The sequence below is a fragment of the Corticium candelabrum genome, chromosome 15 (genome assembly GCF_963422355.1).
Source record: "Corticium candelabrum chromosome 15, ooCorCand1.1, whole genome shotgun sequence".
In the NCBI taxonomy this organism is placed as follows: Eukaryota; Metazoa; Porifera; class Homoscleromorpha; order Homosclerophorida; family Plakinidae; genus Corticium; species Corticium candelabrum.
In genome coordinates this window covers 1,745,712-1,773,655 of record NC_085099.1, presented here as the reverse complement: position 1 = coordinate 1,773,655, position 27,944 = coordinate 1,745,712, and the positions used below count along the sequence as shown (strand labels likewise).

The 27,944-nt window shown below is 43.3% G+C and overlaps 6 protein-coding genes across 6 annotated transcripts in view; 4 read left to right on the top strand and 2 right to left on the bottom strand.

Annotated features, from left to right (window-relative positions):
- Window positions 1–385: 385 nt before the first annotated feature.
- LOC134190522 (protein zer-1 homolog) lies at window positions 386–16,022 on the bottom strand. The gene is made up of 15 exons (XM_062658977.1): window positions 15,845–16,022; window positions 10,797–11,082; window positions 10,010–10,734; window positions 9,563–9,712; window positions 9,331–9,389; window positions 9,190–9,252; window positions 9,075–9,135; window positions 3,609–3,668; window positions 3,268–3,468; window positions 3,088–3,207; window positions 2,482–2,529; window positions 2,353–2,420; window positions 2,151–2,286; window positions 769–919; window positions 386–705 (listed from the first exon to the last, which is right to left on the bottom strand). Exons 2-15 carry the CDS (start codon window positions 11,059–11,061, stop codon window positions 560–562), a joined length of 2,253 nt encoding a protein of 750 aa, XP_062514961.1. The 5' UTR covers window positions 11,062–11,082; window positions 15,845–16,022; the 3' UTR covers window positions 386–559.
- LOC134190763 (uncharacterized) lies at window positions 4,182–5,407 on the top strand. Its single transcript, XM_062659274.1, has 2 exons — window positions 4,182–4,441; window positions 4,483–5,407. The coding sequence occupies exons 1-2, from the start codon at window positions 4,182–4,184 to the stop codon at window positions 5,156–5,158; spliced, it is 936 nt and encodes a 311-aa protein (XP_062515258.1). The 3' UTR covers window positions 5,159–5,407.
- Window positions 7,926–9,061, top strand: LOC134190523 (uncharacterized). The gene has a single exon (XM_062658978.1). The coding sequence runs from the start codon at window positions 7,954–7,956 to the stop codon at window positions 8,902–8,904; it is 951 nt and encodes a 316-aa protein (XP_062514962.1). The 5' UTR covers window positions 7,926–7,953; the 3' UTR covers window positions 8,905–9,061.
- LOC134190762 (uncharacterized) lies at window positions 11,851–12,941 on the top strand (the record flags this gene model as incomplete). Its single annotated transcript, XM_062659273.1, has 1 exon — window positions 11,851–12,941. A coding segment is annotated over one exon (882 nt), but the record flags the coding sequence as incomplete, so codon positions are not given.
- Window positions 16,023–17,545: 1,523 nt separating the features above from the next.
- On the bottom strand, window positions 17,546–22,057 carry LOC134190521 (protein zer-1 homolog). The gene is made up of 14 exons (XM_062658976.1): window positions 21,735–22,057; window positions 20,945–21,672; window positions 20,564–20,713; window positions 20,323–20,381; window positions 20,145–20,207; window positions 20,030–20,090; window positions 19,640–19,699; window positions 19,290–19,490; window positions 19,110–19,229; window positions 18,457–18,504; window positions 18,328–18,395; window positions 18,126–18,261; window positions 17,755–17,905; window positions 17,546–17,691 (listed from the first exon to the last, which is right to left on the bottom strand). Exons 1-14 carry the CDS (start codon window positions 21,997–21,999, stop codon window positions 17,546–17,548), a joined length of 2,256 nt encoding a protein of 751 aa, XP_062514960.1. The 5' UTR covers window positions 22,000–22,057.
- Window positions 22,058–24,118: 2,061 nt separating this feature from the next.
- Window positions 24,119–27,944, top strand: part of LOC134190834 (cyclin-dependent kinase 4 inhibitor C-like) — a 4,043-nt gene continuing 217 nt past the window's right edge. The window contains exons 1-9 of the mRNA XM_062659356.1: window positions 24,119–24,234; window positions 24,888–25,021; window positions 25,950–26,048; window positions 26,120–26,212; window positions 26,546–26,650; window positions 26,877–27,070; window positions 27,131–27,213; window positions 27,641–27,702; window positions 27,762–27,939. Coding sequence (XP_062515340.1) covers window positions 24,998–25,021; window positions 25,950–26,048; window positions 26,120–26,212; window positions 26,546–26,650; window positions 26,877–27,070; window positions 27,131–27,213; window positions 27,641–27,702; window positions 27,762–27,939 — 838 coding nt within the window. The 5' untranslated portion in view covers window positions 24,119–24,234; window positions 24,888–24,997. The remainder of the gene's footprint in view (window positions 24,235–24,887; window positions 25,022–25,949; window positions 26,049–26,119; window positions 26,213–26,545; window positions 26,651–26,876; window positions 27,071–27,130; window positions 27,214–27,640; window positions 27,703–27,761; window positions 27,940–27,944) is intronic.

The window sequence follows — 27,944 nt, the reverse complement described above, 5'->3', positions numbered from 1 at the left end:
TTCCTCCTCAATCTCCTCCAGGAGTTCCCTACTTGATCATAATATCAGCTCAACGTCATTACCCTAAAGTTGTAATGGCGTCATCCTTCAGCCACACTTCCCTGCAATGAAGTACATGAATACTCGAGTAATGAGTGTGACGGGTTCTTGTTCAAATACCAACAATCCAATAAGACCTAAGATGACTGGTTGAGTATTATGATGATCCTGTAATAGTAAATATGCGTTACTTGTTCATCGTTTGTATTAAAGATTATGTATTTTGTACATGTACATTGATCTGAGTACAGTTTTACATATGAGCAAAACTATGAGTTACTGGGTTCATCATGTACAACTAACAACCAGGGGGGAGGTGGTCTACAAAATTATAGTCTCTCGCATGTACATTTGGCATTTGTATATGGTAATTGGTAAGTCTTCTACAGCAGTCGAAACGATTTGCTATAAACATGTAGATTGTAAAGTGTCAAACACTTTCAGAACATGCTACATATTTTAAACCGTTTCTGTTTTGATTTCAAACTGAAAGAATGTAAAAACAAATCGAAATAATACACTACTGTTCATGTTGATGTACATCACAAATGGCCAGAGTTCGACCAGCTAACTCTCTCGTCATCTTCTCTGTCGATACATCATCGAATATTTCCTTCAAAAGAGGAATGCCTCCTTCCGATTCGACCATTGGACAATACTTGCTGCCTACACAACATAAATAGGTGGATGGAATGAGACGACAGTGAGTGACCGAATGTTGTGACTGACTTGATACGTTTGTGAGGTTGGCGAGAGCCCAGATGGCCCATAGTTCAGCTGCTGGGCAGGTTTTGTTTTGTAGGATCCTCAGCACTGGTTCAAGGGAATTGTAGTTGATGCTTCTGTTTGCATCGATGTTCCAGCGCCGAATTGCAGCCTCCTGACAACAGTGGCTGGTTAAAGTGTGATTGTACATATGTAAATAGGACACTCAACAGAATTTTCACCATGTAGCACATGTACTGTCTGTTGGTGTTGACCAGGACGTGCTAATGAAGCTGTGGTTGCAGCAAGTGTGCTATTTACCCTGCTGGTGGCCTGAGTCCTTATAATTCGTGTGTTGTGTACAGGTACGTTAGCAGTTGGCAGATCTTTTACAGAGCATGACCACTCAACTAGAGGCATCATAACTGAATAAGGATATTGTGGTATTTGGATATGGTATAGCAATTTAGATAACATAAAGATTGTATGCAGTTTGCAAGTTCCTGGAGCCTAATAAAAGATGATGAGATCTGGTCGACGATCCATATTAAAGACTTTTCAGAATGAGTGTCTAGCTACAACCAGATTATGGACATACTCCAGTATGTGGCATCTGGGATTGCATGCAACATGCATAGCGTCTACCCTAACGTTGCCCCATGCCAGGAATCAGGTCTGTACTGAATACAGTTGCACATTCCAGGATAGCTGTTGTTTCTGAACAGGTTGATTACACTTTTCAATATGGATTCCAAATCATTTTCTGCCATGTGTTGCCATGTTGTTAGTCAGGTGGGTAGAGTTTTGAAGAGGGCTCTCCCCAACTAACACCATGAAGATAATGTCATTGCCTATGTTTTATTCACTGTACAGCCAGTGAGACTGTCCACAAATGACCATGACAGACTACCGTTAGTACTTACACATTACAGGGCATTCGCACAATTAGGATTCCGATATAGGCATACTCTACAATACGGATATATAGCTATAGCTGAGCTGATTAAATATTTTTATGAAATCACACTGTTCAGCATAAACATATCCAGCTTAGGAGACAACTCACATCACACAAACACTTCTGAGTCATGACAAGCATCAGACTCAAAGAAGGGTTATGTAATTAATCACTCATTTTTCAAAATGGCGGCTACGGCTCTGACCAAGTGGCCGATTAATTTGAAATCCTTATTTCAGGGTGTGTGTGTGTGTGTGTGTGTGTGTGTGTGTGTGTGTGTGTGTGTGCACATGAACAAGCACACAAGCAATGGTTGAATTCTAATCAGGAGAGAAGTTGTGAACTCGTACACGAGTAGCGGACAATGAATGAATGTGTCTGTATCTGTCTGTGTGTGTGCACATGGACACACACACACACACACACACACACACACACACACACACACCATTGCTGTGAACACCACTTGTTGTGGCGTCGGCACTTTCCATGCTTCAGGGCCGTCCGTCCCAATGTGTGACAAGATACCACACGTGTTGTAACTGATCTCAATATCTTCCTCCTGAATCTCGTCCAGTAGCTTCCTACACATTCACAAGTCTCTTTAATTAACACTGAAACGCGTCATTTAACGACTTCAACATCATTACACTAAAGCCATGATGACATCATCATTCATGAAGTGATGTCGTAATGATGGAACTTCAGCTACATTTCCCTGCAATAAAAATGCAGAATAAGAAGCAATTGAGCGGGGAGTGCATCGGTTGCTGTCATACCAATAATCCAAGAAGATTTCTGATGACTGGTTGAGCATTGTGATCATCCTGTAATATGTATGTTGTTAAACTCTTTGCATTCATGTGTCTGTCTGTCTGTCTGTCTGTCTGTCTGTCTGTTTGTGTGTGTTTATCTGTCTGTCTGTCGGTCCGTCTGTTTGTGTATCAGTATGTTTATCTGTCTGTCTGCCTGTCTGTCCATCTGTTTGTGTATGTTTATCTGTCTGTCTGTCTGTCCGTCTGTTTGTGTATCAGGATGTTTATCTGTCTGTCTGTCTGTCTATCTGTTTGTGTATGTTTATCTGTCTGTCCGTCTGTTTGTGTATCAGGATGTTTATCTGTCTGTCTGTTGGTCCGTCTGTTTGTGTATCAGTATGTTTATCTGTCTGTCTGTCTGTTTGTTTATGTTTGTCTGTCGGTCTGTTTGTGTATGTTTATCTGTGTGTCTGTGTGTCTGCCTGTTTGTTTATGTTTGTCTGTCTGTCTGTTGGTGTATGTTTATCTGTTTGTCTGTTTGTTTATGTTTATCTGTCTGTCTCTCTGTCTTTATCAAGCAATGTGTCTGTCTGTCCAGCTGTCTATCTATCTGTCTACTACCCAATCTACCTTATAGATTGACATAAACAGCTCCATTCCACAACAGTTGATGAACTCTTCACAATTCGGTGGACTCTCGTCAGTAATATTCCACAGAAAGCCAGACGCAGTCTCGACAACCGCATCAAACTACACAAACTCATCACTACTCCAATCAACCAATACACCAACACACACACAACATGTCACCTCATTTGCTTGAGCTTTTCTTGTGACCAAAGCAATGAGTGTCTTTAGAGCTCCGAGTTCTCTCAGTTGACTTTTCTGTTCGGTTGTTGTTGAACAGCCGAAGCTGTAAATGACACACGTAGCTATGTGGGTCAGGTCGTCATTGAAGCTATTCTCAATGTATGCAAGAGCAACTTGAATGATGTGACCTCGGAATGGATTCTAGCAATACAATAGATTTGTTTGCTTGTTGGTGAGCATCAATGTGTGCGTGTACACACACACACACACACACACACACACACACACACACACACACACACACACACACACACACACACACACACATGGAGTGTATGTACCATTATATATGATTCTATGCTGTACTGCAGCAGAATAAGCAGACAGTTTCGTACAATTTGCTATAAACATGAAGACTTTAAATACAACGTATTCAGATTTACAAACAGTTGGTTTGTCAAGCTGTCTAAGTCCATTTCTTAATGCATATGTCTTTTGTTTGCCAGTCTATCTGGCTGTCTATCTCTGTGTCTGTGTGTTAGTCTACCTGTCTGTCTGTATGTGTTTCTGTTTGTCTGTCTGTTGTCTGTCTGTCTGTCTGTTGGCTATCTGTCTGTCTCTGTTTGCCTTATGTATGTATGTATGTATGTATGTATTGTGAGGCTGTGCGTTTACCACGTTGTGGTAACGCTCCGCAATTTTTCGCTTTCTTTTCGCTTTCTGGGTTTGCTACAACGGCTACCACCCGTTCACAACGTTTGTAGATACCAACTTTGATATTTGGACGTCTTGAGTACAGCTTGGACTAATCTGGTGTTTTCGAGCTTGCTTTTCTCAAGATGGAAGGGTATCTAGCACGACCTCTAACGGTCTGTCTGCAAACTGAGGAGGATATCTCAACTCGTGATGTGATAATGGCACTCCAGACTGTAGTAGATGAAGAAAACATCAAATGCGTGACTCAGACTCTCCGTCATGGCGTTTGGCAAATCTCCTTTGGGAATCAAACCGCAAAAGACACTGTTTTGAGAGCTGGCTTTGACATCAAGGAACGACATTATGAATGCGTAGAGCTGTCAGGTTCACGACTACAGCATGCACACCCTGCAGGACCACCACCTGCACTGGTGACATTAAGATGCCATACGAGATGCCAGATGCAACAATTAAAAGTGTATTGTCAAAACATGGCCATGTGTCACGTGTGCACTGTAGATGCTACTCTTTCGCCCCCACGATTGAAACAGGAGTTCGAGTATTCACTGTTGTTAACCCCAAGGGAACCTTTCCTATCTCATTGCAAGTTGGCCATTACCTAATCAGAGTTTATGTCAGATATGCAGGTGAACCAACACGGTGTTATCGATGTGACGAAGCTGATCACCACGTGAAAGACTGTCCAAAACCGTCATCCTTCCGACGCTGTTATCATTGCAATGGTACGGATCATGTGTATAGAAACTGTAAAAACTATAGTACAGCTAGCACAAGAGCTACAGAACAGAACAGACCAGAACAGTCTGACACATCTGTGAAAGAGACTACACCACCACTACCTTGTGGTTATGAGGGTACCTTATCAGATGACAAGGATGACATCCAACTCAGTGAATGGGAGACAAATAAGACAACAAGCTGGTGTGAAGCAGAATCAAATCAAGGAAAGGCAAGTGAAAGTGACATGAAAGAGGGCTCTCAGAGTGATGCAAACGATAAAAGAACACGCAAAAGAGGAAGGAGTGAAAAAGAAACACTCTCACCAACACCTGACACGAATACACAGCTAAAACAAAGAAAGAAGAAGAAGAAGAAAGCACGAGAGAAATCAGCTACTGAACACCCACATGTGGAAAACCAGGACGCATGTGGGACGTTGCCAGCTCCAGTCTAGACTCACTGGAAATGTTTTGTGTTTTTTTTTCTCTTTCCCTCTCTCGCTCTAATGACTCTACAAATTGCCACTCTCAATGTTCAAGGAATGACTAACAGGATGAAACGACAACAAATTGCAGACTGGATGATCAGAAAGAATATCGATATTTTGTGTTTACAAGAAACATATGCAACAGCTGAAAATTCAACTTCGCAATTACAGTTTCCTAAAATTCCATTTTTCATGCTTATGGTACAAATCATTCCAAAGGAGTATCTATCACTGTGAAAAATATGCCTCAACTACAATGCAAGAAGGTCCTACAAGACTCCAACGGACGTTATTTATCTATGAAAGTAAACTACCCTTCCCTCACGTTCGACCTCGTCAACCTTTACGCACCAACGTCCTCAGCTGATCGCAAAGATTTCTATCAGATCGTGACTTCACAGCTGCAGAATTCACCAAGACTGGTTGTCTGTGGTGATTTCAATTGCGTCCTTAACCCCAGTATGGACAAACTGTCCCAAGCAAAACTAGGACCCAGGAGCAGCGACACTGCTGCACTTCACACGCTCCTCTCAACCCTCAACTTGACTGATATATACCGACAATGCCATCCAGATGTTCCGGGTTACACGTGGAGTCAATCAAATCCACCAGTAGCCTGCCGACTAGATATGTTCCTAACCTCATGTGTGTTGGAAAACAAAGTACATGAGATTTCTGTTCTTCCCACAGCGTTCAGTGACCACTCGTGTGTACTTCTCAAACTTCTAGCTTCGTCAACATGTACTAGAGGACGGGGATATTGGAAACTTAACAAAAGTCTTTTGTCTGAGGCTTGTTACCGACGGAAAGTCACCGCCTTTTGGCTACACTGGCAATATCAGAAACCACGGTTTTTGTCACTCCTCGAATGGTGGGACACCGGAAAGGCTCATATCAAATCTCTGTCAATACGTTATGGAATACAACACCAAAGAAAACGAAATAAAACTAGAACTATACTTGAACAATCACTACAAAAAGCACAGTACGCAATTCAAAACGGCCAAATCACAGCAGTCTCAAGAGCAGAATTCTTTCGGAAACGCTTACAAGAATATGAGCAAAAATATATTCAAGGTAAACAAGTTCACTGCCGAGCACAATGGATAGAGAGTGGAGAAACTTCGGGTAAGTTTTTCACCGCAAAAGAAAACATCAAGGGAACTCGAGACTGTATCACTGAACTAAACTATCAAGGCAAGAGAGCCACAGACACAAATGCCTGTCTTCATCTTACTCAAACATTTTATAGCAACCTCTACCGAGAGCAACCAATCGACGACGAAACTAGTGTGCAAGCTCTGTCTCATCTCAACAAACAATTAACATGCACAGACAGTTTTTCGTGTGAAGGTCCGTTAACACTGGAAGAGTGTACAGAGTCTCTCAAAACACTACACGCAGGCAAGTCTCCTGGCATGGATGGTCTTACAACAGAATTTTATAGAGCTTTCTGGTCACTGCTTAGAGACGATTTTGTGCAAATGGTTAACGCAGTCGAAAAAAGACCTCTCTTTCGTATAGCCAGAGAACCAGAATCATCCGTATCATATATAAGAAAGGAAATTGAAACGATCTCAAAAACTGGCGTCCCATCAGCCTTCTGAATACCGACTACAAAATAATCACAAAAGCTCTAACAAATCGTCTAAAGAAAGTAATCGGATCAATCATCCACCCAGACCAGAGTTGCAGTATTCCCCTTCGAGCCATACAAGACAATTGCGCAACAATCCGAGACGTACTTCACTGGTGCTCTGGTACAGAGAAAGATTTGGCTGTCATCTCTCTAGATCAAACAAAAGCTTTCGACAAGGTTAACTGGACACATCTGTCTAGAGTACTCGGTGCTTTTGGGTTTGGTCCCTCTTTCCAAAAATGGGTAAAAATAGTGTATTCTAACATCGGCAGTCACGTCATAGTCAATGGATATCTGTCATCAAGAATAGACATACACTGCGGCGTCAGACAAGGATGTCCACTGTCACCTCTTTTATATGTTCTCAGTTTCGAGCCTTTAGCATCAGCAATAAGACAAAATCCTATCATACAAGGAGTGCCAACTGTTGATGACCCTCTCAGAGATAGTATTAAAGTATCCAGTTATGCAGATGACATGACTGTTTTTCTAACAACAGAGACAAGCTTTCAGGCCTTAAATGATGAACTAACGGTTTATAACTCTGCCAGTGGAGCACACCTCAACCGAGAAAAGTCAGTTGGTTTATGGTTTGGAAAGTGGAAACGTCAAGAAAACCCATTGCAAATAAAATGGACTACCACAGCGATCAAGATTCTTGGCCTAACGTTCAGTCCTTCGTATTATGAATCTATGAAAGAAAACTGGTCAATGGTCTTAGAGAAACTGAAAAAGACATTGGACATTTGGAAAAGTCAAGATCTGTCATACCTAGGGCAAGCACACGTCCTGTCAACATACGCTTTAAGCAAAATATACTACACGGCACACACATACTATGCCTCATCAAATGTTACAGCAATTCCAAGACATTATCTGGGATTTTCTTTGGATTAAAACGCCACCACTAATAAAAAGATCGGTGTGTATTTCATGAAGTAGAGATGGAGGACTAGGCATGCCTCATCTCCTTTCTAGACTAATGGCAATACGCCTCCAAACGATCCGACGCTTGTTTGATAAAAAGAATCAAGCAGCTTGGAAAGAACTCGCTCGACAGCAACTATCTCATCTCAATGGACAATACAACATGGGCCATGCAGTTTTTGCCGCCTCAGGCTGGATGCCCGACCATCGAAACTACACCAAGCTTTCATCCTTTTATCGCCAACTTTACATGTCCTGGAGAAAACTTGACGGAGGACGGGATCTTACCCCTCCCAAGTATTATGAAGATGCTGCCGAAGAACCTCTGTGGGGAAACCACCTTATAAAAGACCAGTCCAATCGCCCCATACTTCAGCCTTCACTAGCTAGATGTCGCTTCTTCAACGTTAAAGATATATGGACCAAACAACTTCCAGATGCCAGAACGGTCGCGGCAAAATTTTACCCTCAAGTTTTACATGCCATTCCGCAATCTTGGACTAGCCTCCCCCATCAAGAGCCCTCTTCCGAACATAGAATGCCACATTGGCAGGCACGTCTGTGTTTCTTTAGCACAGCCGATAAACCACTGCTACTGTCAGATGCGAATACACGTTTACTGTACCGATGTCTCTTATCTAAACACATAGACCGTCCACCGTGCCAGAAAAAATGGGAGGCCTCATACGGACCAATTACGGACAAACAATGGCTCTCACTATGGGATTTTCCTCAAAACATGACGCCTTTACAATGTGACATAGCATGGAAATTTCTGCACCGGGTTCTGCCAACTAACTCAGTGCTTTATACGGCTAAACTTGCCACAACACGTCAGTGTCCAGCGTGCCACCAGCCAGACGACACCATTGAACATGTATTCAATACTTGCCCGATATGGAAAGGACTCTTACGGCAAGCTTGTCTCTTATTGAGTAGGGTATCCTTAAATCCACCTACGGCCCTCCACCCATTGGAGCTGATGAATGAAACTGGAAACCTAAGAACTTTCTTTGTCATTCTCATGACCACCTATTGGACAAAAAGAAAAACTCTTCCTCCCGTTGGAATTATGAACAGTTTTAAGTGGCATCTACGTCGACATATACAAACTGTTTGTGCAAGAAAGTCGGACATATCTTATTGAAAGCCTTTGGGACCTTTTGTAAACCTAGCTTTAGTGTAAAGAATTTAGATTGATTTAGAAGTTGTACCAACTTTTAATAATAGCAAAAAAAATGTATGTAAGTATGTATGCCTATCTGTCTGTCTGTCTGTCTGTCTGTCCGTGCATTCATGCTGCACATCCCATCACACCTTTGCTTGATTACTGTCATCATCATCCTCTATGATCCTTAGCAGCAGCTTTGTCAAATCACTAAACAAGCTACATTAACGCACAAACAAACAACCACATCAAGCATTTCCTCACTGCATAGTAGATGTATCCTGATCTTTATATGCCTTGTGTCTTACCAGCTGGTAAATTGCAGCTCTGAATGTAACCCAGAACATCACCAACACGTACAGTGACACACACACACACACACACACACACACGAATTCCACCTACGTTCCACTGATAACCAAGGGTTTGCGTTTTCTGTTCGCTTCAACAACCTTCACAGCAGCCTGTCATACACCAAAAACCACAACACTCATGTCTACATCAACAAATCCTGCATTACGCTTGAACTCCAGACTCTCAAATGGTCAAAATACATAACCATACATACTTTCTGGAATTCAATGGTAATGCCATGTGATACAATAGTGTCGTGTATACGTGTCTATGTGGTACTTACATTTAATGCTGGTTTTACAAGGCGTCCATTGACTTCTGTCCCAGTCAGATTTGAGTAGAGTTTGTGAAGAAGATACTGACCATATTGATATCTTGATATGTAACGATGCAGTGCAATGATGATCTGATCAACTTGCAGCTCACTGGCAACCTGACAGCATAGAGAGTGTGAGTGTGTTTGTTTGTGTGTGCATGCGCATGTGTGTGTGTGTGTGTGTGTGTGTGTGTGCATGTGTGTGTGTGTGTGTGTGTGTGTGTGTGTGTGTGTGCGTGTGTGTATGTGCATGTGCGTGTGTGGTGTGTGTGTGTGTGTGTGTGTGTGTGTGTGTGTGTGTGTGTGTGTGTGTGTCCATTCAGTCACATACTACTCTGCCTGTCTGTCCATGTACATAACCCAATCCTTCAGTCACAAACAAACATACAAATAGTCACACAATTTTTATCCAACCTCGTTTGCTACTTTTCCTGGCCATTCCCACGACGGCACGCCACCAACACAACAAAGTCCAAGAAACTGAAACTTGTCCGCTCGTTTCTCCAAACACACCACCGTGTCGTTGTTCAGTTTGCATCCAGAAATATCAAACGACTCCAAGCTCGGCAAGTGTCCAACAATCTGTCCAACATAATTGCTCACAACCTCCTGACCTCCAATCAGTCCCAGAGGTATGACAAAACCCAGGTCGCCGAGGGGAACACTCGAGATATCCAAGTGACGAAGTCCGGCCAATTTCAATAGAATTTGCATTAAATCTCGATTGTAGGTACATCCGTAGAGAGTCAACGATGCAAGACTCGACAACATGGCCAGTCCGTGATACGACACGAGGCCACGACAGAACGACAGGTCGAGTTCCGTCACGTGTTTCAAACGTTCCCCGACACACTGCAGTTGTCGATCGTCGATGCGACACTGAGAGAGATTCAACATGCGAATATTTTCAAACTCTCTGATCGCTTCGAAATCATTATATTTGTCACAGCCGATCATCGACAACTTTTTTAGAGACCGAGAGCTACACTTAGACATTGAACTCAACGACCATGAGGGGGCGTGATCACGATAGCTCAAATCGATGTCGGTTAGGCTGTGCTTGTTGAGGATCTCGACAGCCGAGTCTGTGAAGTCACACGACAATCCTACCACCAAATCACGCACACGATCCCCAGAACCTAAAAAATCAACGAATTAATTTGATTGTTTGGGTTTATTAAACAGGAAGTGCCACGCCCACCTTGGGTAACTCTCAAGTTGGCTTGTGTGACCCTGCAGACGTGTGGATCACTAAACAATGCAAGCAGCTCTCTGTGAGCGATACCTCTGGCTGAGAAATAAGCTATGAGAGCATTGCAGACGCGCTCGGTGAGAACGAAACCGCGAAAGTTGCGCGCTGCCGTGCACGGAAGCCCAAAACTGCTGTCCCAAGCTGCATCGTAGTAGAGAAGTCCTCCAAATCTCTTCAGACTAAGAGAGTAGAGACTCTCAGGCGCCAAGCCCATTGCGAATGTCCCGTATATATCCTATAAGTTAATTAAGTTAGCCGGTCAGTTTATTGCCCAACAGTAAGTCTATTTCAATGCTTTATAATTGTTAAGTTAAAGTTTTATTCAAATGTTAGGACAAGTGACTAAATTTAGAATTTCTAAATTGATGTGTTAGGTCACGTGATCAACAACTTTTCCATTTTTATCCCGTATAAATAAATCAAATCCCGTATGCCCGGAAGTAATAATGGACTTGCTTTTCAGCTCAGCAGACTTAGCTGAGAATTGGATGACCGTTATCATAATGGGTACGTTCACGTGGCTCGTTTACGCTATCCTGACGAGATCCTGCGGACGAAAAGGTAAGAAACTGGCAAGCCAGTGTCATGCACGTAGACTCAAGCCAGTGTCATGCACGTAGACTCGAGCCAGTCTCTCTCTCGCCTTCGTCATTCCTCGGATTGTTGGTCTGTCTGTCTTGTTTTCCGCTTCTCTGTTTGTCTTTCTATGTGTATGTTTGTCTGTCTAGTTGTCTGTCTTGTTGTCTCTCTGTTTGTCAGTTTGTGTGTCGGTCTACGTTTGTTTGTCTGTTTGCCTATTTTATCTGATTATGTGTTTATCTATCTAATCAATGCCTCTTTTTTGACATTTTGTTTTACTAGACTGCTTCGATTCAAAGGTCCACCTCCTGTAAAGCTGATTGCCAAAGTGTAGTGCATGATGTAATAGCGGGTGTTGGGCATGCGTAGTGTCGTCGTTCTAGCAGTGGACGCTTTTCATCTAACAGTGACTCTATAACGCTATACTCATTACACTGGTGACAGACGTGGGACGAGCAACGAGCACGTCGAAGTGGAGCCATCTCCATCTCAAGCCAACAGCAGCACAGTTTGGGCCAAACGACGCCCGGCGGTGCTGCCGGATTGTTTCACAGGCGACCCTGATCTGCGATGGTGTGATTGGCTAGACGACTTTGAGCTACACGCGGAGGTGAACGAGTGGGACGATACACAACGGCGACAATATCTTGCTGTACGGCTAAAGGGCTACCCGCGTGAACTCTACAGGTCACTTACCGCTGAGGAGAAACCTTCGTATGATTCGTTGAAATCGGCTCTAGCCTCTCATTTTGAACCTCTGGACCAATCGGAGCTTTACCGCACGGAGTTCAGGGCAAGAACCAAGAGGGACGACGAGCGACTTCTCGAGTTCGCCATGCCACTTCGCACATTGGCTTCCCTCGCTTTTCCAAAAATGGCGCCTGCACAAAGAGATCTGCTGTCGCGCGATCAATTCATCGATGGCCTGACTGAGGATGACTTCCGCATACGCGTTCGTCATGCAAAGCCAAAGTCGTTGGACGATGCAGTCAAGGCCGCCCTCCAATTAGAAGCAATCACTAGGTCGGAAGCCAAACGTGGTACGGAGGAACGGGCAGTGAAGTCATCCTCAGCGATTCCAGGAGTCCGTTTTCACGAACAGCTAGTCACGACGATGAAGGAAATGACCGCCGCCTTGCAGGGAGTCTCCGGGGACAAGCCTCGCGACTACCGCGCAACCAGAGGACGAGGGCAGCGAGGCAACGAAGGCAAAGGGCTAGCCAGCGGACTTCGTAGGACTGTAGAGTGCTGGAGATGTGGGGGGATTGGTCAATACCAATCGCAGTGCCCTTTTTTTAGGCTGTAGCAGATAGTAAACGTAGCAAATGGAATACACCACGACCACAGTATTCAGGTGTCCATGTTGATTGTGATAGACAACCGCCAAGTGCAGTAGTAGGAACAAACACGTCAACTGATGGTCACGTGGTGTATGTAGAGGCTAGAATTGCCGGACCGCAAGAACGCTGCTTAGTGGATACAGGAGCAGGTGTTTCTAGTTTACCCGAGTCCTTCGCCACCACCCTGTCGTTGACTTCATCGTCTTTAACTCTGGAAATGGCTAATGGTGAGCATTTGCCTGTAGCGGGAGAGGTCCGTTTACCCGTGAAGCTTGGATGCTTAGAAACAGAACACAGGGGTTTTTTTGTTGCTAACGTGTCTGTAGGTGTGATACTAGGAGTTGACTTCTTGACACAGAATGCAATTGATGTTTAGTGAGCACTGTTTACATTGACAAGGCTGTTTGATACCGATCAAGGACAGACTAGAAGTACATCTCGAACACAGGGTTGCCGCGTCGCCTATTACCCTTACGCCGGACCAGCGAGAAGTGATTGTACTAGGAGCCTTGATTGGAGAACACGGAGAGATAATATGCGACAGTAACGACTGCTTGTTCGAGCCTGACCACAAACTTGGAGAAAAGTTAGAGTTACTTGCAGCTCCGGCCATAGTTAATGGTTCTAGTTTGGGTAAAATATCTGTCCACATTTTGAACGCGGCCGGCACCGTCGAGCCGTATCGTGGGAAGACGTTAGGCCGCGTTTGCGTCGATGCTGATCTCAGTGGCGTTACAACTCTACAGCCTTCACAAACTACGGACTGCTCGGTATCGAATGCGACAGCATCTTGTTCCACGCGCAAGGTTATCGACTGGAATCAGTTTGACTGGTCACAGAGTGAGCTGACGTCAGCCCAACGGGCAGCTTTTCAAAGTTTGTTGGAACGATATTCCGACCTTTTCTCTACACGACATTGGACGTACCGACGTAACCCGCCATCATATTGCCACAGGCGACCATCATCCCCTGCGACAACGACCGTATCGACAACCATTTAGTCTTCGTCAGGAAGCTGAACACCGAGTACAGAGCATGCTAGAAAACGATATCATCAAACCAAGTTCTAGCCCAATTATCGTCACCGGTCCTTTTGGTACCCAAAAGGGATGGAAGTTTTCGGTTTTGCATTGACTTTTGCCGTCTCAACGATGTCAGCGTAAAAGACGCATACCCTATACCACGAGTTGATGATACATTGGCAGCTCTCGGCGGTGTGCAGTTTTTCTCGACGTTAGATCTCGCCAGTGGTTATTGGCAAGTCGAATTAGACGCCGAGTCTCAGCTTAAAACTGCGTTCACTACTCATTCCGGTCACTACGAGTTTTAAGTTATGCCTTTCGGTCTATATATGTAATGCGCCATCTACATTCCAACGCCTCATGGAACTAGTGCTGCGAGGACTAACCTGGGACGCGTGTCTGATTTACTTAGATGATATTATCATATTCTCTAGCACCTTTGAGCAGCATCTCGTTCGACTCCGACTGGTTTTAGACCGTCTCAGACAAGGTGGCTTGAAGCTCTCTCCCATTAAATGCCATTTTGCGAAAACGCAAGTTAATTATCTTGGACATCAGGTTTCAAAGCGTGGTATTTCGACTGATCCGTCAAAGTTGGCAAAAGTTCTCGACTGGCCAACACCCAAGACCGTTAAAGAGGTCAAGGCGTTTCTCGGCATTGCCAGTTATTACCGACGTTTTATCGACAATTTCGCTCATGTTGCTAGTCCGCTCAACAAACTAACACGAAAAGAGCCAGAAGCAGGAACGGCATTTGCCCAGTTGAAACATCTTCTTTGTCAAGCTGCAGTTCTCGCCTATCCCAACTTTGCATTACCTTTTCGGCGGAAAACGGACGCTAGCGATTTCGCATTTGGTGCCATTTTGATCTCAAGTTCAAAACGGAGCCGAACGCCCTCTTGCTTACGCTAGCCGTCAACTAAACTCTGCAGAAACCAACTATCCAGCCATTGAAAAAGAAGCCCTGGCAATCGTTTGGGGCATTGCTCATTTCCGGCCATACCTCTATGGACGTTCGTTTCTAGTTATCACGGACCATCAGCCATTGACGTTTCTGCGATCTCTCAAAGAACCAAAAGGCCGTCTCGCCCGCTGGGTGAATGAACTGAGCCAATAAGATTTCACAGTCCACTACAAGAGCGGGGTGGAGCACACGGATGCCGATGCCTTGTCACGACGGCCTCATTCTTGTGAGGATACGAAGCAGCCTGCAACTCTTTGTCACCCTGATATTGTTGTATGTCAAAACATCAGCATTACTCCTAGTTATACAAACGCGGAGCTAGCCAACCTCTAGCGCCAAGATCGGGTACTGCGACTGGTAATCGACAAGATAGTGACCAGTAACGCCTGGACCATGTTTTGACTTGACTCATAACTACAACTAAAAGACTTCCAACTTCTGTCGTCCACGACGTGTTACAACAACTTCATGACGATTTCTTTGGTGGTCACTTGGGTATAGACAAAACAGCAGATCGGGTGAGAGAAAGGTTTTATTGGCACAATTACTCGAAAGACGTTGTTGAATATATAAAAGCTTGTGATAAATGCCAACGCTACCGTAAGCCCAATCGCTCCGAACGAGCAAACCTTCAGTCTATTCCAGTGGGCAGACCATTTGAAATGGTAGCCATGGATATTCTGGAACTGCCGGTGACAAAACGCGGCAACAAATACGTCTTGCTGGTTTCTGACTATTACACTCGCTGACCGGAAGCTGTTCCTCTGAAAGATCAGAAGGCCGAAACTGTCGCCCGAGCGCTTGTAGAAGAGGTTGTGAGTCGTCACGGCGTACCTACTATACTGCTTTCCGATCAAGGCCCAAACTTTGAGAGTGCACTAATCAAAGAGCTACGCGACCGCTTGGGAATTGCTAAGGTGCGCACTACTCTCGGTCATCCTCAATGTGACGGTTTAGTCGAACGTCCGAATCGCACACTCATCAGCATGCTTACTAACTACTGCAGCAATAGTCCAAACGATTGGGATCTGTGGTTGTCTTCATTGTTGGGTGCGTACCGATCAGCAAAACAGACATCGACTGGTTACTCACCGTTTGAGCTAGTGTACAGGCGTTCCTTTCAGTTGCGTGCAGACTCTTGTTTTGACACTTCTCAAACTCCGCCCGAAGATCCTCAGTCTTTTTATGACCGGTTTGCAGAACCGCCGGATACTTGCTCGAGAAATAGTGGAAGCTCGTCTTGTTGCAGCACAGGAGGCGCAGAGGCGTAGCTACAACTCACGACCCAGTCGTAGGTACACCCCTGGAGACAAAGTATTTCTTTTTACATCTTCGACGGGATGTAATCGAAAACTCACTTGCCCTTGGACCGGTCCTTTCAAAATTATAACTCGACGTGGGGAGACTGGCTACATGATCCAACCAATGAGAGGAGGTCGTCGAAGAGTAGTACACTATAACCGGCTAAAAGCATGCTATCAACGAGCGTCAAAAGAAATCTCAGAGACAGCTAAAAGCCCGGACGCTCCCAACAACAATCAGGGAGATCCAGCAGCACAAACAAGGTTACAAGCCATTCCACCCCCGTTGCACACCGAAACGACCTTAGAGCAAGTCCGTTCCTACTCAAAGGAGACGGAACAACCAGCAGATGTGAAAGTGACATCAGAACCGACACAAACTCCACCAGCGGAAACTAGTTCCTCACCACCACTTGAAACTAGTCCCTCATCACCATTTGAAACTAGTCCCTCACCACCACTTGACGACTTCGAACATCACACGCCTTGCAATGTACGTCAAGCCCAGGACAGATTGCCCGAAGACCCCGTGGACATAAGACATAGACGCACTACAAGACCACCAAATTAAGTGACTATGTAGTAGACTACAACATTAGGGAGGGGTAGTGTAGTGCATGATGTAATAGCGGGTGTTGGGCATGCGTAGTGTTGTCGTTCTAGCAGTGACGTTGCTCTAACAGTTACTCTATAACGCTATACTCATTACAAAAGGACCTCCACCAGCTCTGACATTACGGAGGAGCCCTAATTAATATATTGCCATTTGTGTGTGTGTGTGTGTGTGTGTGTGTGTGTGTGTGTGTGTGTGTGTGTGTGTGTGTGTGTGTGTGTGTGTGTGTGTGTTGTGATTAATGTCTCCTAGATTCAGGTGCATTTAGATGGGCAGATGACGCTGCAACAACCTGCTGTCGACGTCTTACCCTACCTCAACATTTGCCAGTTTCCTCGTCATCTCGTCGAGTTGCTCAAGTATTTAGAGAAACAAGCAGAACGGATGCAAACTGAGCAAACAGGTCGCACCAATCAAATTAAAGATTATGTATTTTGTACATGTACATTGATCTGAGTACACAGTTTTACATATGAGCAAAACTACGAGGTACTAAGTTCATCATGCACAACTAACAACGGGGGGAGAGGAGGGCACAAAATTATAGTCTCTCGCATGTACATTCGGCATTTGTATATGGTAAATGGTAAGTCTTCTACAGGAGTGGAAACAATTTGATATAAATATGTAGACTGTTTCAGTTAGACTCGTACCCAGTCGTCCTCCTCGCGCGTGCTCCACGTGTTTTGGCACGTGGCAAGTGGAACAAAAAGCACCTAGCACGTGCCAAAACACGTGGAGCGTGCGTGAGGAGGAGGACTGGGTTCGAGTCTAGTAGACTGTAAAGTGTCAAACACTTTCAGAACGTGCTACGCATTTTAAACCGTTTCTGTTTAGATTTCAAACTGAAAGAATGTAAAAACAAATCAAAATAATACACTACTGTTCATGTCGATATACATCACAAATGGCCAGAGTTCGACCAGCTAACTCTCTCGTCATCTTCTCTGTCGATACATCATCAAATATTTCCTTCAAAAGAGGAATGCCTCCTTCCGATTCCACCATTGGACAATACTTGCTGCCTACACAACATAAATAGGTGGATGGAATGACACGACAGTGAGTGACCGAATGTTGTGACTGACTTGATACGTTTGTGAGGTTGGCAAGAGCCCAGACGGCCCATAGTTCAGCTGCTGGGCAGGTTTTCTTTTGTAGGATCCTCAGCACTGGTTCAAGGGAATTGTAGTTGATGCTTCTGTTTGCATCGATGTTCCAGCGCCGAATTGCAGCCTCCTGACAACAGTGGATGGTTAAAGTGTGATTGTAAATATATGAGTACATCATTAATATTGATTTCAGTAGTGGTGTAGTGAGTGTGTGTGTGTGTGTGTGTGTGTGTGTGTGTGTGTGTGTGTGTGTGTGTGTGTGGTGTGTGACAGGGTGTGTGTGTGCATGGGTGTGGGTGTGACAGAGCGTGTGTGTCTGTGTGTACACACAACACACACACACACACCATTGCTGTGAACACCACTCGTTGTGGCGTCGGCAATGTCCACGCTTCAGGGCCGTCTGTCCCAATGTGTGACAAGATACCACACGTGTTGTAACTGATCTCAATATCTTCCTCCTGAATCTCGTCCAGTAGCTTCCTACACATTCACAATTCTCTTTAATTAACACTGAAACGCGTCATTTAACGACTTCAACATCATTACACTAAAGCCATGATGACATCATCATTCATGAAGTGATGTCGTAATGATGGAACTTCAGCTACATTTCCCTGCAATAAAAATGCAGAATAAGAAGGAATTGAGCGGGGAGTGCATTGGTTGCTGTCATACCAATAATCCAAGAAGATTTCTGATGACTGGTTGAGCATTGTGATCATCCTGTAATATGTATGTTGTTAACCTCTTCGCATTCATGTCTGTGTCTGTCTTTCTGTCTATTTGTGTGTGTTTATGTCTGTCTGTCTGTCTGTCTGTCTGTTTGTGTGTGTTTATGTCTGTCTGTCTGTATCAGTATGTCTATCTGTCTGTCTGTCTATCTGTCTGTCTGTCTGTCTGTCTGTCTGTCTGTCTATCTATCTGTCTGTCTGTTTGTGTATGTTTATCTGTCTGTCTGTCTGTCTATCTGTCTGTCTGTCTGCCTGTCCGTCTGTTTGTGTATCAGTATGTTTATCTGTCTGCCTGTCTGTCCGCCTGTTTGTGTATGTTTATCTGTCTGTCTGCCTGTCTGTCTGTCTGTCCATCAGTGTGTATGTTTATCTGTCTGTCTCTCTGTCCGTTTGTTTGTGTGTGTCTGTCTGTCTGTTAGTGTATGTTTATCTGTCTGTCTGTCTGTCTGTTTGTATGTGTCTATCTGTCTCTGTCTGTCTGCCTGTCCGTCTGTTTGTGTATCAGTATGTTTAGCTGTCTGTCTGTCTGTCTTTATTAAGCAATGTGTCTGTCTGTCCAGCTGTCCATCTATCTGTCTACAGTACTACCCAATCTACCTTATAGATTGACATAAACAGCTCCATTCCACAACAGTTGATGAACTCTTCACAATTCGGTGGACTCTCATCAGTAATATTCCACAGAAAGCCAGACGCAGTCTCAACAACCCTATCAAACTACACAAACTCATCACTACTCCAATCAACCAATACACCAACACACACTCAACGTGTCACCTCATTTGCTTGAGCTTTTCTTGTGACCAAAGCAATGAGTGTCTTTAGAGCTCCGAGTTCTCTCAGTTGACTTTTCTGTTCGGTTGTTGTTGAACAGCCGAGGCTGTAAATGACACACGTAGCTAAGTGGGTCAGGTGGTCATTGAAGCTATTCTCAACGTATGCAAGAGCAACTTGAATGACATGACCTCGGAATGGATTCTAGCAATACAATAGATTTTTTGCTTGTTGGTGAGCATCAATGTGTGCGTGTACACACACACACACACACACACACACACACACACACACACACACACACACACACACACACACACACACACACACACACACACATGGAGTGTATGTACCATTATATATGATTCTATGATGTACTGCAGCAGAATAAGCAGACAGTTTTGTACAATTTGCTATAAACATGAAGACTTTAAATACAATGTATTCAGATTTACAAACAGTCGGTTTGTCAAGCTGTCTAAGTCCATTTCTTAATGCATATGTCTTTTGTTTGCCAGTCTATCTGGCTGTATCTCTGTGTCTGTGTGTTTGTCTACCTGTCTGTCTGTCTGTGTTTCTGTGTGTCTGTCTGTTGTCTGTCTGTCTGTCTGTTGGCTGTCTGTCTGTCTCTGTTTGCCTTATGTTTGTCTGTCTGTCTGTATGTATGTATGTCTATCTATCTGTCTGTCTGTCTGTCTGTCTGTCCGTCTGTCTGTGCATTCATGCTGCACATCCCATCACACCTTTGCTTGATTACTGTCATCATCATCCTCTATGATCCTTAGCAGCAGTTTTGTCAAATCACTAAACAAGCCACATTAACGCACAAACAAACAACCACATCGAGCATTTCCTCACTGCATAGTAGACGTATCCTGATCTTTATATCTCTTGTATCTTACCAGCTGGTAAATTGCAGCTCTAAATGTAACCCAAAACATCACCAACACACAGTGACACACACACACACACACACACACACACACACACACACACACACACACACACACTGCACACACACACAAATTCCACCTACGTTCCACTGATAACCAAGGGTTTGCGTTTTCTGTTCGCTTCAACAACCTTCACAGCAGCCTGTCATACACACCAAACCGCAACACTCACGTCTACATCAACAAATACTGCATTACGCTTGAACCCCAGACTCTCCAATGGTCAAAATACATAACCCATACATACATTCTCAACTTCTGGGATTCAATGGTAATGCCATGTGATACAATAGTGTCGTGTATACGTGTCTATGTGGTACTTACATTTAATGCTGCTTTTACAAGGTGTCCATTGACTTCTGTTCCAGTCAGATTTAAGTAGAGTTTGTGAAGAAGATACTGACCGTATTGATATCTTGATATGTAACGATGCAGTGCAATGATGATCTGATCAACTTGCAGCTCACTGGCAACCTGACAGCATAAAGAGTGTGTGAGTGTGTGAGTGTGTGTGTGTGTGAGTGTGTGTGTGCTCATGCGTGCATGTGTGTGTGTGTGTGTGTGTGTGTGTGTGTGTGTGTGTGTGTGTGTGTGTGTGTGTGTGTCCATTCAGTCACATACTACTCTGCCTGTCTGCCCATGTACATAACCTAATCCTTCAGTCACAAAGCAGCATACAAAAAAGTCACACAATTTTTATCCAACCTCGTTTGCTACTTTTCCTGGCCATTCCCATGACGGCACGCCACCAACACAACAAAGTCCAAGAAACCGAAACTTGTCCGCTCGTTCCTCCAAACACACCACCGTGTCATTGTTCAGTTTGCATCCAGAAATATCAAACGACTCCAAGCTCGGCAAGTATCCAACAATCTGTCCAACATAATTGCTCACGACCTCCTGACCTCCAATCATTCCCAGCGGTATGACAAAACCTGGGGGGTCACCGAGAGGAAGACTCGAGATATCCAAGTGACGAAGTCTGGTCAGTTTGAATAGAATTTGCATTAAATCTCGATTGTAGGTACATCCGTAGAGAGTCAACGATGCAAGGCTCGACAACATGGCCAGTCCGTGATACGACAAGAGGCCACGACAGAACGAGAGGTCAAGTTCCGTCACGTGTTTCAAACGTTCGCCGACACACTGCAGTTGTCGATCGTCGATGCGACACTGAGAGAGATTCAACATGCGAATATTTTCAAACTCTCCGATCGCTTCAAAATCGTCATATTTGTCACAGCCAATCATCGACAACTTTTTTAGAGACCGAGAGCTACACTTAGACATTGAACTTAATGACCATGATGGGGCGTGGTCACGATAGCTCAAATCGATGTCAGTCAGGCTGTGCTTGTTGAGAATCTCGACAGCCGAGTCTGTAAAGTCGCCCGACAATCCTACCACCAAATCACGCACACGATCACAAAAACCTAAAAAATCAACGAATTAATTTGATTGGTTGGGTTTATTAAACCGGAAGTGCCACGCCCACCTTGGGTAACTCTCAAGTTGGCTTGTGTGACCCTGCAGACGCGTGAATCACTAAACAATGCAAGCAGCTCTCTGTGAGCGATACTTCTGGCTGAGAAATAAGCTATGAGAGCGTTGCAGACGCGCTCGGTGAGAACGAAACCGCGAAAGTTGCGAGCTGCCGTGCACGGAAGCCCGAAACTGCTGTCCCAAGCTGCATCGTAGTAGAGAAGTCCTCCGAATCTCTTCAGACTAAGAGAGTAGAGACTTCCAGGTTCTAAGCCCATTGCGAATGTCCCGTATATATATGAGTAATATAATTATCTAAGTTAAATTAGAGCCTCTTAGTTTATTGTCCAACAGTAACTCTATTTCAATTGTTTATAATTGTTGAGTTTAAGTTTTATTCAAATGTTAGGACAAGTGACTAAATTTAGAATTTCTGAATTGATTTGTTTGCTCACGTGATCAACAAAACTTTTCTATTTTTATCCCGTATATAGTCTCTCCTCCGCCTTCGTCATTCCTCGGATTGTTTGTCTGTCTGTCTTGTTTTCCGTTTCTCTGTTTGTCTTTCTATCTGTCTGTTTGTCTGTCTAGTTGTCTGTCTTGTTATCTCTCTGTTTGTCTCTCTGTTTGTCAGTTTGTGTGTCGGTCTAACGTCTGTTTGTCTGTTTGTCTATTTTATCTGCTTGTTTGTTTATCTATTCAACCAATGCTTCTTTATACTTTTGACATTTAACAGACCTCCCAACTCTCCCACATTGAGCGGAAGCCTCCCGCATTTGGAACCCTTCTCCCGCCTACCCTCATTTGGCATCAAATCTCCCCATTCTGACCATTGGTGGGTGTGACCAAAGTGATAGGCGTGCCTGTTCTGTGTAACTGTACACCCTAGTACATGCATGTGTACGTACATACTTGATATCCCAATATCAATTTCTATGTGCCATCCCCTCTCTTCATCCGGCTCTTTCATAACATACTTGGTCAAAATACAGACATAGAAGGAGGAGTCGGTCAGAAGTGGAAAGGGGGAGGAGCTGGCTACCTGATTACCATATGTATTGATGGAAAAGCGATCGAAAAAGGCCACAAGAAAATAGAATCCAGAACATCCCGACTAGCCACGAGAATGTGCATGCACTTTGTTCTTAGATTTTTATAACAGGCAGTAGTACGTATAGTACAAGTTCTAGGTTTAATTAATTATTATGTTTAGTAATTGGTGTTGATGCTGTGTGTTGCTAATTAGGCATGTTAATCAATCGGTTATACATTTGTTGCACTATAATTTAATTAATTAATGGCTTCTACTCCAACCGGGCATGCAAATATTTAAATTTTGATGATTAGATATAATTTATATATTATTTAACATTTATTACCATATAAATTTATTAATATTAATGTTATTGTAGGCGTGTCCAAAATTTTAAACTTTCGCATTCTCCCGTATTTTTTCTAAAAACTCACGCATTTTGACACTGCTAGGTTGGCAGGTCAGCATTTGTTTCACTAGACTGCTTCGATTCAAAGATCCACATCCTGTAAAGTGGATTGCCAAAGGACCTCCACCAGCTCTGACATTACCGAGGAGCCTTAATATATTGCCACTAGTGTGTGTGTGTGTGTGTGTGTGTGTGTGTGTGTGTGTGTGTGTGTGTGTGTGTGTGTGTGTGTGTGTGTGTGTGTGTGTGTGTGTGTGTGTGTGTGTGTGTGTGTGTGTGTGTGTGTGTGTGTGTGTGTGTGTGTGTGTGTGTGTGTGTGTGTGTGTGTGTGTGTGTGTGTGTGTGTGCGCGCGCGCGTGTTGTGATTAATGTCTCCTAGATTCAGGTGCATTTAGATGGGCAGACGACGCTGCAACAATCTGCTGTCGACGTCTTACCTCAACCCTACCTCAACATTTGCCAGTTTCCTCGTCATCTCCTCGAGTTGCTCAAGTATTTAGAGAAACACGCAGAAAACGGATGCAAACTGAGCAAACAGGTTGCACCAATAATTTCCTATTTGGTCTGTTTTTCTTATCAATCGTGTTGTCTTGCAGTTATCTAACATGCTGCAGTCTGATCCTCTACGTTTACTACCAGACGATTTTGAGAAACAATCTGCTGACTCGTCTCTCTCCAAATTGGATGAAGAGGTAGACAAGTTTCTCAATGTTGTAGAGAAATGTGTCAGTCGGTTTGGAGAATCGAATGCTTTATACGACTAATCGTCATCTCACGACTGACAGAATTACAATGGAAGTCAACTGTTATTTTGGTTGATATCAATTATACTGTATTTGCATTGTTTTTGATTCTTATTGTCTAAATATAATTTGTATTAAATGTTTGTGTTCCGTTGTCGTTATTTATGCGTTATGAAGTGTAGACTATGTCACGTGCGATAAACACGCAAGTACCGAGTACTGTGACAGGGGTCTGGCTACGCGAGACTAGGTGTCGAGAACAGTCCCCTACCGTCATCGGGAAGATTTTCTTTTTCACCTCGTTGTAGCTGCGATTGGTGTGTTTGCGGTGAGTACATCGTCTACTGTCAAGTTAATTAACGCTTTAGTCGTGTAGCTAGACTGCAGTGGTGTGTGATGATGATTGTAGAGAAGTGAAACATACTCTAGCTAGAGATAACTGACCTGGCGGCAACTGATGCTTTTTTGTGTAGTGGAGGTTATGTTTGTATCGGCGTTGGTTGGTTGGTTTGTCGATGAAATTTGACGAGATGATAGAAAGTTGAACAATTGATTAGTTTTTGGGACATAATTCTAATCAGGGTCCCCTTTCGAGGGGTCGGCTTCGCTTAGAATTTTTTTGACGGGAAAGCGAGATGACTTCCGATTTGTTTCTGGTCACCCATACCATCTCCGTGCAATTATTTATGGACACATTATGTCGGGTAACGGTATGTGTACTACATCCTATGGTGAACACAAGCTTTTGCCATGGAAACAGTTGTTAATGGCATTAAGATTAGAGGTAAGTGAGCTGCCTTGACGGAGTTTATGCTTTTTGAGTGCTGTCTACTTTTGATCTTGCTTACCTCTAGCGCACTATTAGTAGAAATTTATGGGGATGATAGAAATGAGATGACGTCACGTTGTTTCCAGACATTTGCACTTTCTTGTTTGTGATTGTTTTGTGTGGTGGAGTGTAATTGTTTGTTTGTTGTGTAGAGTTGAGAGTGTTAGAATATTTAGAGGTTCTGGCCATTTCACTGAAGGAAAAAAGAATTGTGTGAAGTGGTGGGGAAGGTGGAGTTCAGTCATTAACGTGTCTTTTAGAGATGGGAAATCAAATCAGTGGACAGGTATGTGTTGTGAGTTATAAATTTTAATGTATGACAAATCCGTTGCTCGGCTGCCTCGGCCAACCAGAAATATGACCGGACAACTGAAACAGCAGACTAGGGTTGGCCAGGGACAACCAGCTGACAGCTACCCTCCCTACCAGCATGACATTTCCTTTCTGAGCAAGTCTATGCATGTGACATGGAATATGTGGTTGACATATCATCTTTTGAGATTCACTAATGTGTTGAAGGGACCACTTCAAACTTCACTTCTAAATTAACCAGTTTCCTGTTGTTAAAGTAGTACACACTCACAGCCATGTTTTGGTACTGTAGTTAGCATGCTATAATATTTACCTCGTGTGCATGCACTGAGGGGTAAAGTAATCAGTTGTCCACATGAAAATCACCATATCTGAAGATTTAGGCATCAGAGTGAGTAATAATCACCAACAAAACATTGGAAATGAAAAATAGGAGCTCTATATCTTACTGGTGCCGACAGACTCCAGAGGCCAGAAAATGCGAGTTTTGGACTTTAGGACATTGTCCACCATTGTTGTATTTGGCTAATGATGCTATCAGATAGCAAGACTTGGTTATCACGCAAGTACTTCATTGGGACCCTTCTAATGTGGCAATTTTTAGGAGATTCATTGGATGCAAACGTGGCTGCGAAGGGCATCTGTTAGTGTGATGGACAAATGTTGGCCGATGGTCATAACACAATTATATTTAGATGTGACAGTTATAATTGTCATTACATGATTATACACTCTACACGTAATGTTGCTGCAATAAGGTAATGGATTTATAGTTCATGGGCAACCAGAGTAATGACCAGGCAACTAAAACTTTGACGTATGGTTGACTAGGGAATAGTTAGAGGTGGGACAATTTGTAAGAGCTTTAGTATATGTAGAGATACCAGCCGTTTCCATTATAGAAAAAGGAATTGTGTGAAGCAGTGGAGAAAGGTGATATTCAGTCAGTAACGCGTCTTTTGGAGATGCAAGTTGACATCAATACACGTGATGAGGATGGGGTATGTGTTGTGAGTTATAATGTGTGTATTGGATGTTGAAATGAACTGCACGTCGTTTGATGTTAAAATAGGACACTCTTCTGATAAAAGCATGTTGGAAGAAGAACAAGGAGATGGTTGAGTTTCTACTCGCTAAATCAGTGGATGTTAATGGGACTGACTGGGTGAGTTGATTGAGTGTGTGAAAGTGTGATGTGTTGTTGATAAGATGATAGATATCAACTAGATGTAACAATCTAATCCAACAATCAACATTTTAGTTTCTTCCTGCTCGTCAAGAGGCAGCAGTGTTGACTTGTGACTGGCTGAAGCAGCCATTGCATGCAGAGATGAATAATCTTGTTGGTTTTTATTTCATTCAACTTGGACTGTTGGAGACTATTTTTGCAGTAGTTATGTCTTATCAGGTCGTCTTCATTTTCTATTTTCTTTTGTCTTGCAGCATGTGTACAGTGTGATGGAGGAATAATGATAATAATACATTCTTGTGTATGCAGAGGGGATGTACGGCTTTGATTGTATCTGCATTCATTGGATCAGAAGAGATCACTGATCTGTTACTGAATGTCAAAGATATTGATGTGATGAAGAAAGATGATATTGTGAGTTAATTTGAGTATTGAGAGGTTGAGTTGATATTGTGGTGTCTGTTGTGCATGTATTAAACATATTTGTGAGTGTAATGCATTCATTTTGCTATTGTTTGTGTTTGTGTGTTGATCATTCTATTGAATGTCTCATTGTGTGTGTTGAATGGAATGTCTGTTGCTTTAATATATTTTAACATAAACACTCTCTCACTATCTTATCAGTTTCTTGTTTACTCAGTTGGGAATCACAGCCATCCATTATGCTGCACAGAATAATCACGTGACCATTGTAGAGAGACTTTCGTCTTGTTCTGTTCCTGTTGATATCAATGATAATGATGGTTGTACACCACTGTGGTGGGCTGCCATGGATGGTCATGTGCGTTGCGTTGATGTTCTTCTAAAACATGGAGCGAGTCCCCAACATGAGAAGTGATGCATTCAATATCCTTCAGTCAATAATATTACTATCATGATGTCATTGTGGGATAGTAAGTATGGTGGATCACCACTGGAGATTGCCAAGCAATGGGGTCGCAGTGATGTGGTTGAGATGATGGAAGAAGCCATAAGATGTAAGTGAAAGAAACAATTAATTTGTGTTTTTGTTTTTTCTTCTTTTGATTTAATGTGATGATTTTGGTGTGAGGTTAGATTGATATTGTTGAATGATTTGCTTGTTATCTTGTCTGTTGAGCTATTGTTGTGATGTGCTGCTTTTGATCTTCTCACTTCTTTTCCTCTCAACATTTGGGTTGAGGTGATGTGTCTGCTTGTTTTATTGTGTGTTTTGTGTGTGTGTGTGTGTGTGTGTGTGTGTGTGTGTGTGTGTGTGTGTGTGTGTGTCTGTTCATTTGTCAATTGAATCAGTTAATGAGTTAATAATATTTTACTGTTGTCTTCTTCTCTACATATCTGGGTGATAATAGTTTGTGTGAGTTTTTATCTTTTTGAACTTTGTATCTCTGTTTCTGCATTGAATTGACTTTCTTCTTTGTACAGTGAGATCTGATGTCTATGTGGAGAGAGACATGTCTATCATGAGACATCAATATGAAGAGAAAGTAATGTGACTTTTTCATCTCTAGTTGTCTGTTTGCCAAGTTGTGTTTGTGTTGCATAGATTGCTGAACTGCAGAGTGAAGTGGAGAAGAAGACAGAAGAATTAAGACAATCATCTCTGGTTCATGAGATTGAAGTGACGACTTTGAGAAACGAAATCCAAGAGAAAGAGAAGGAAATACGACGTCTCAGAATGTCAGCAGCTGATAGAGTAGGACAAGCACACACATTGTTCACATGTACA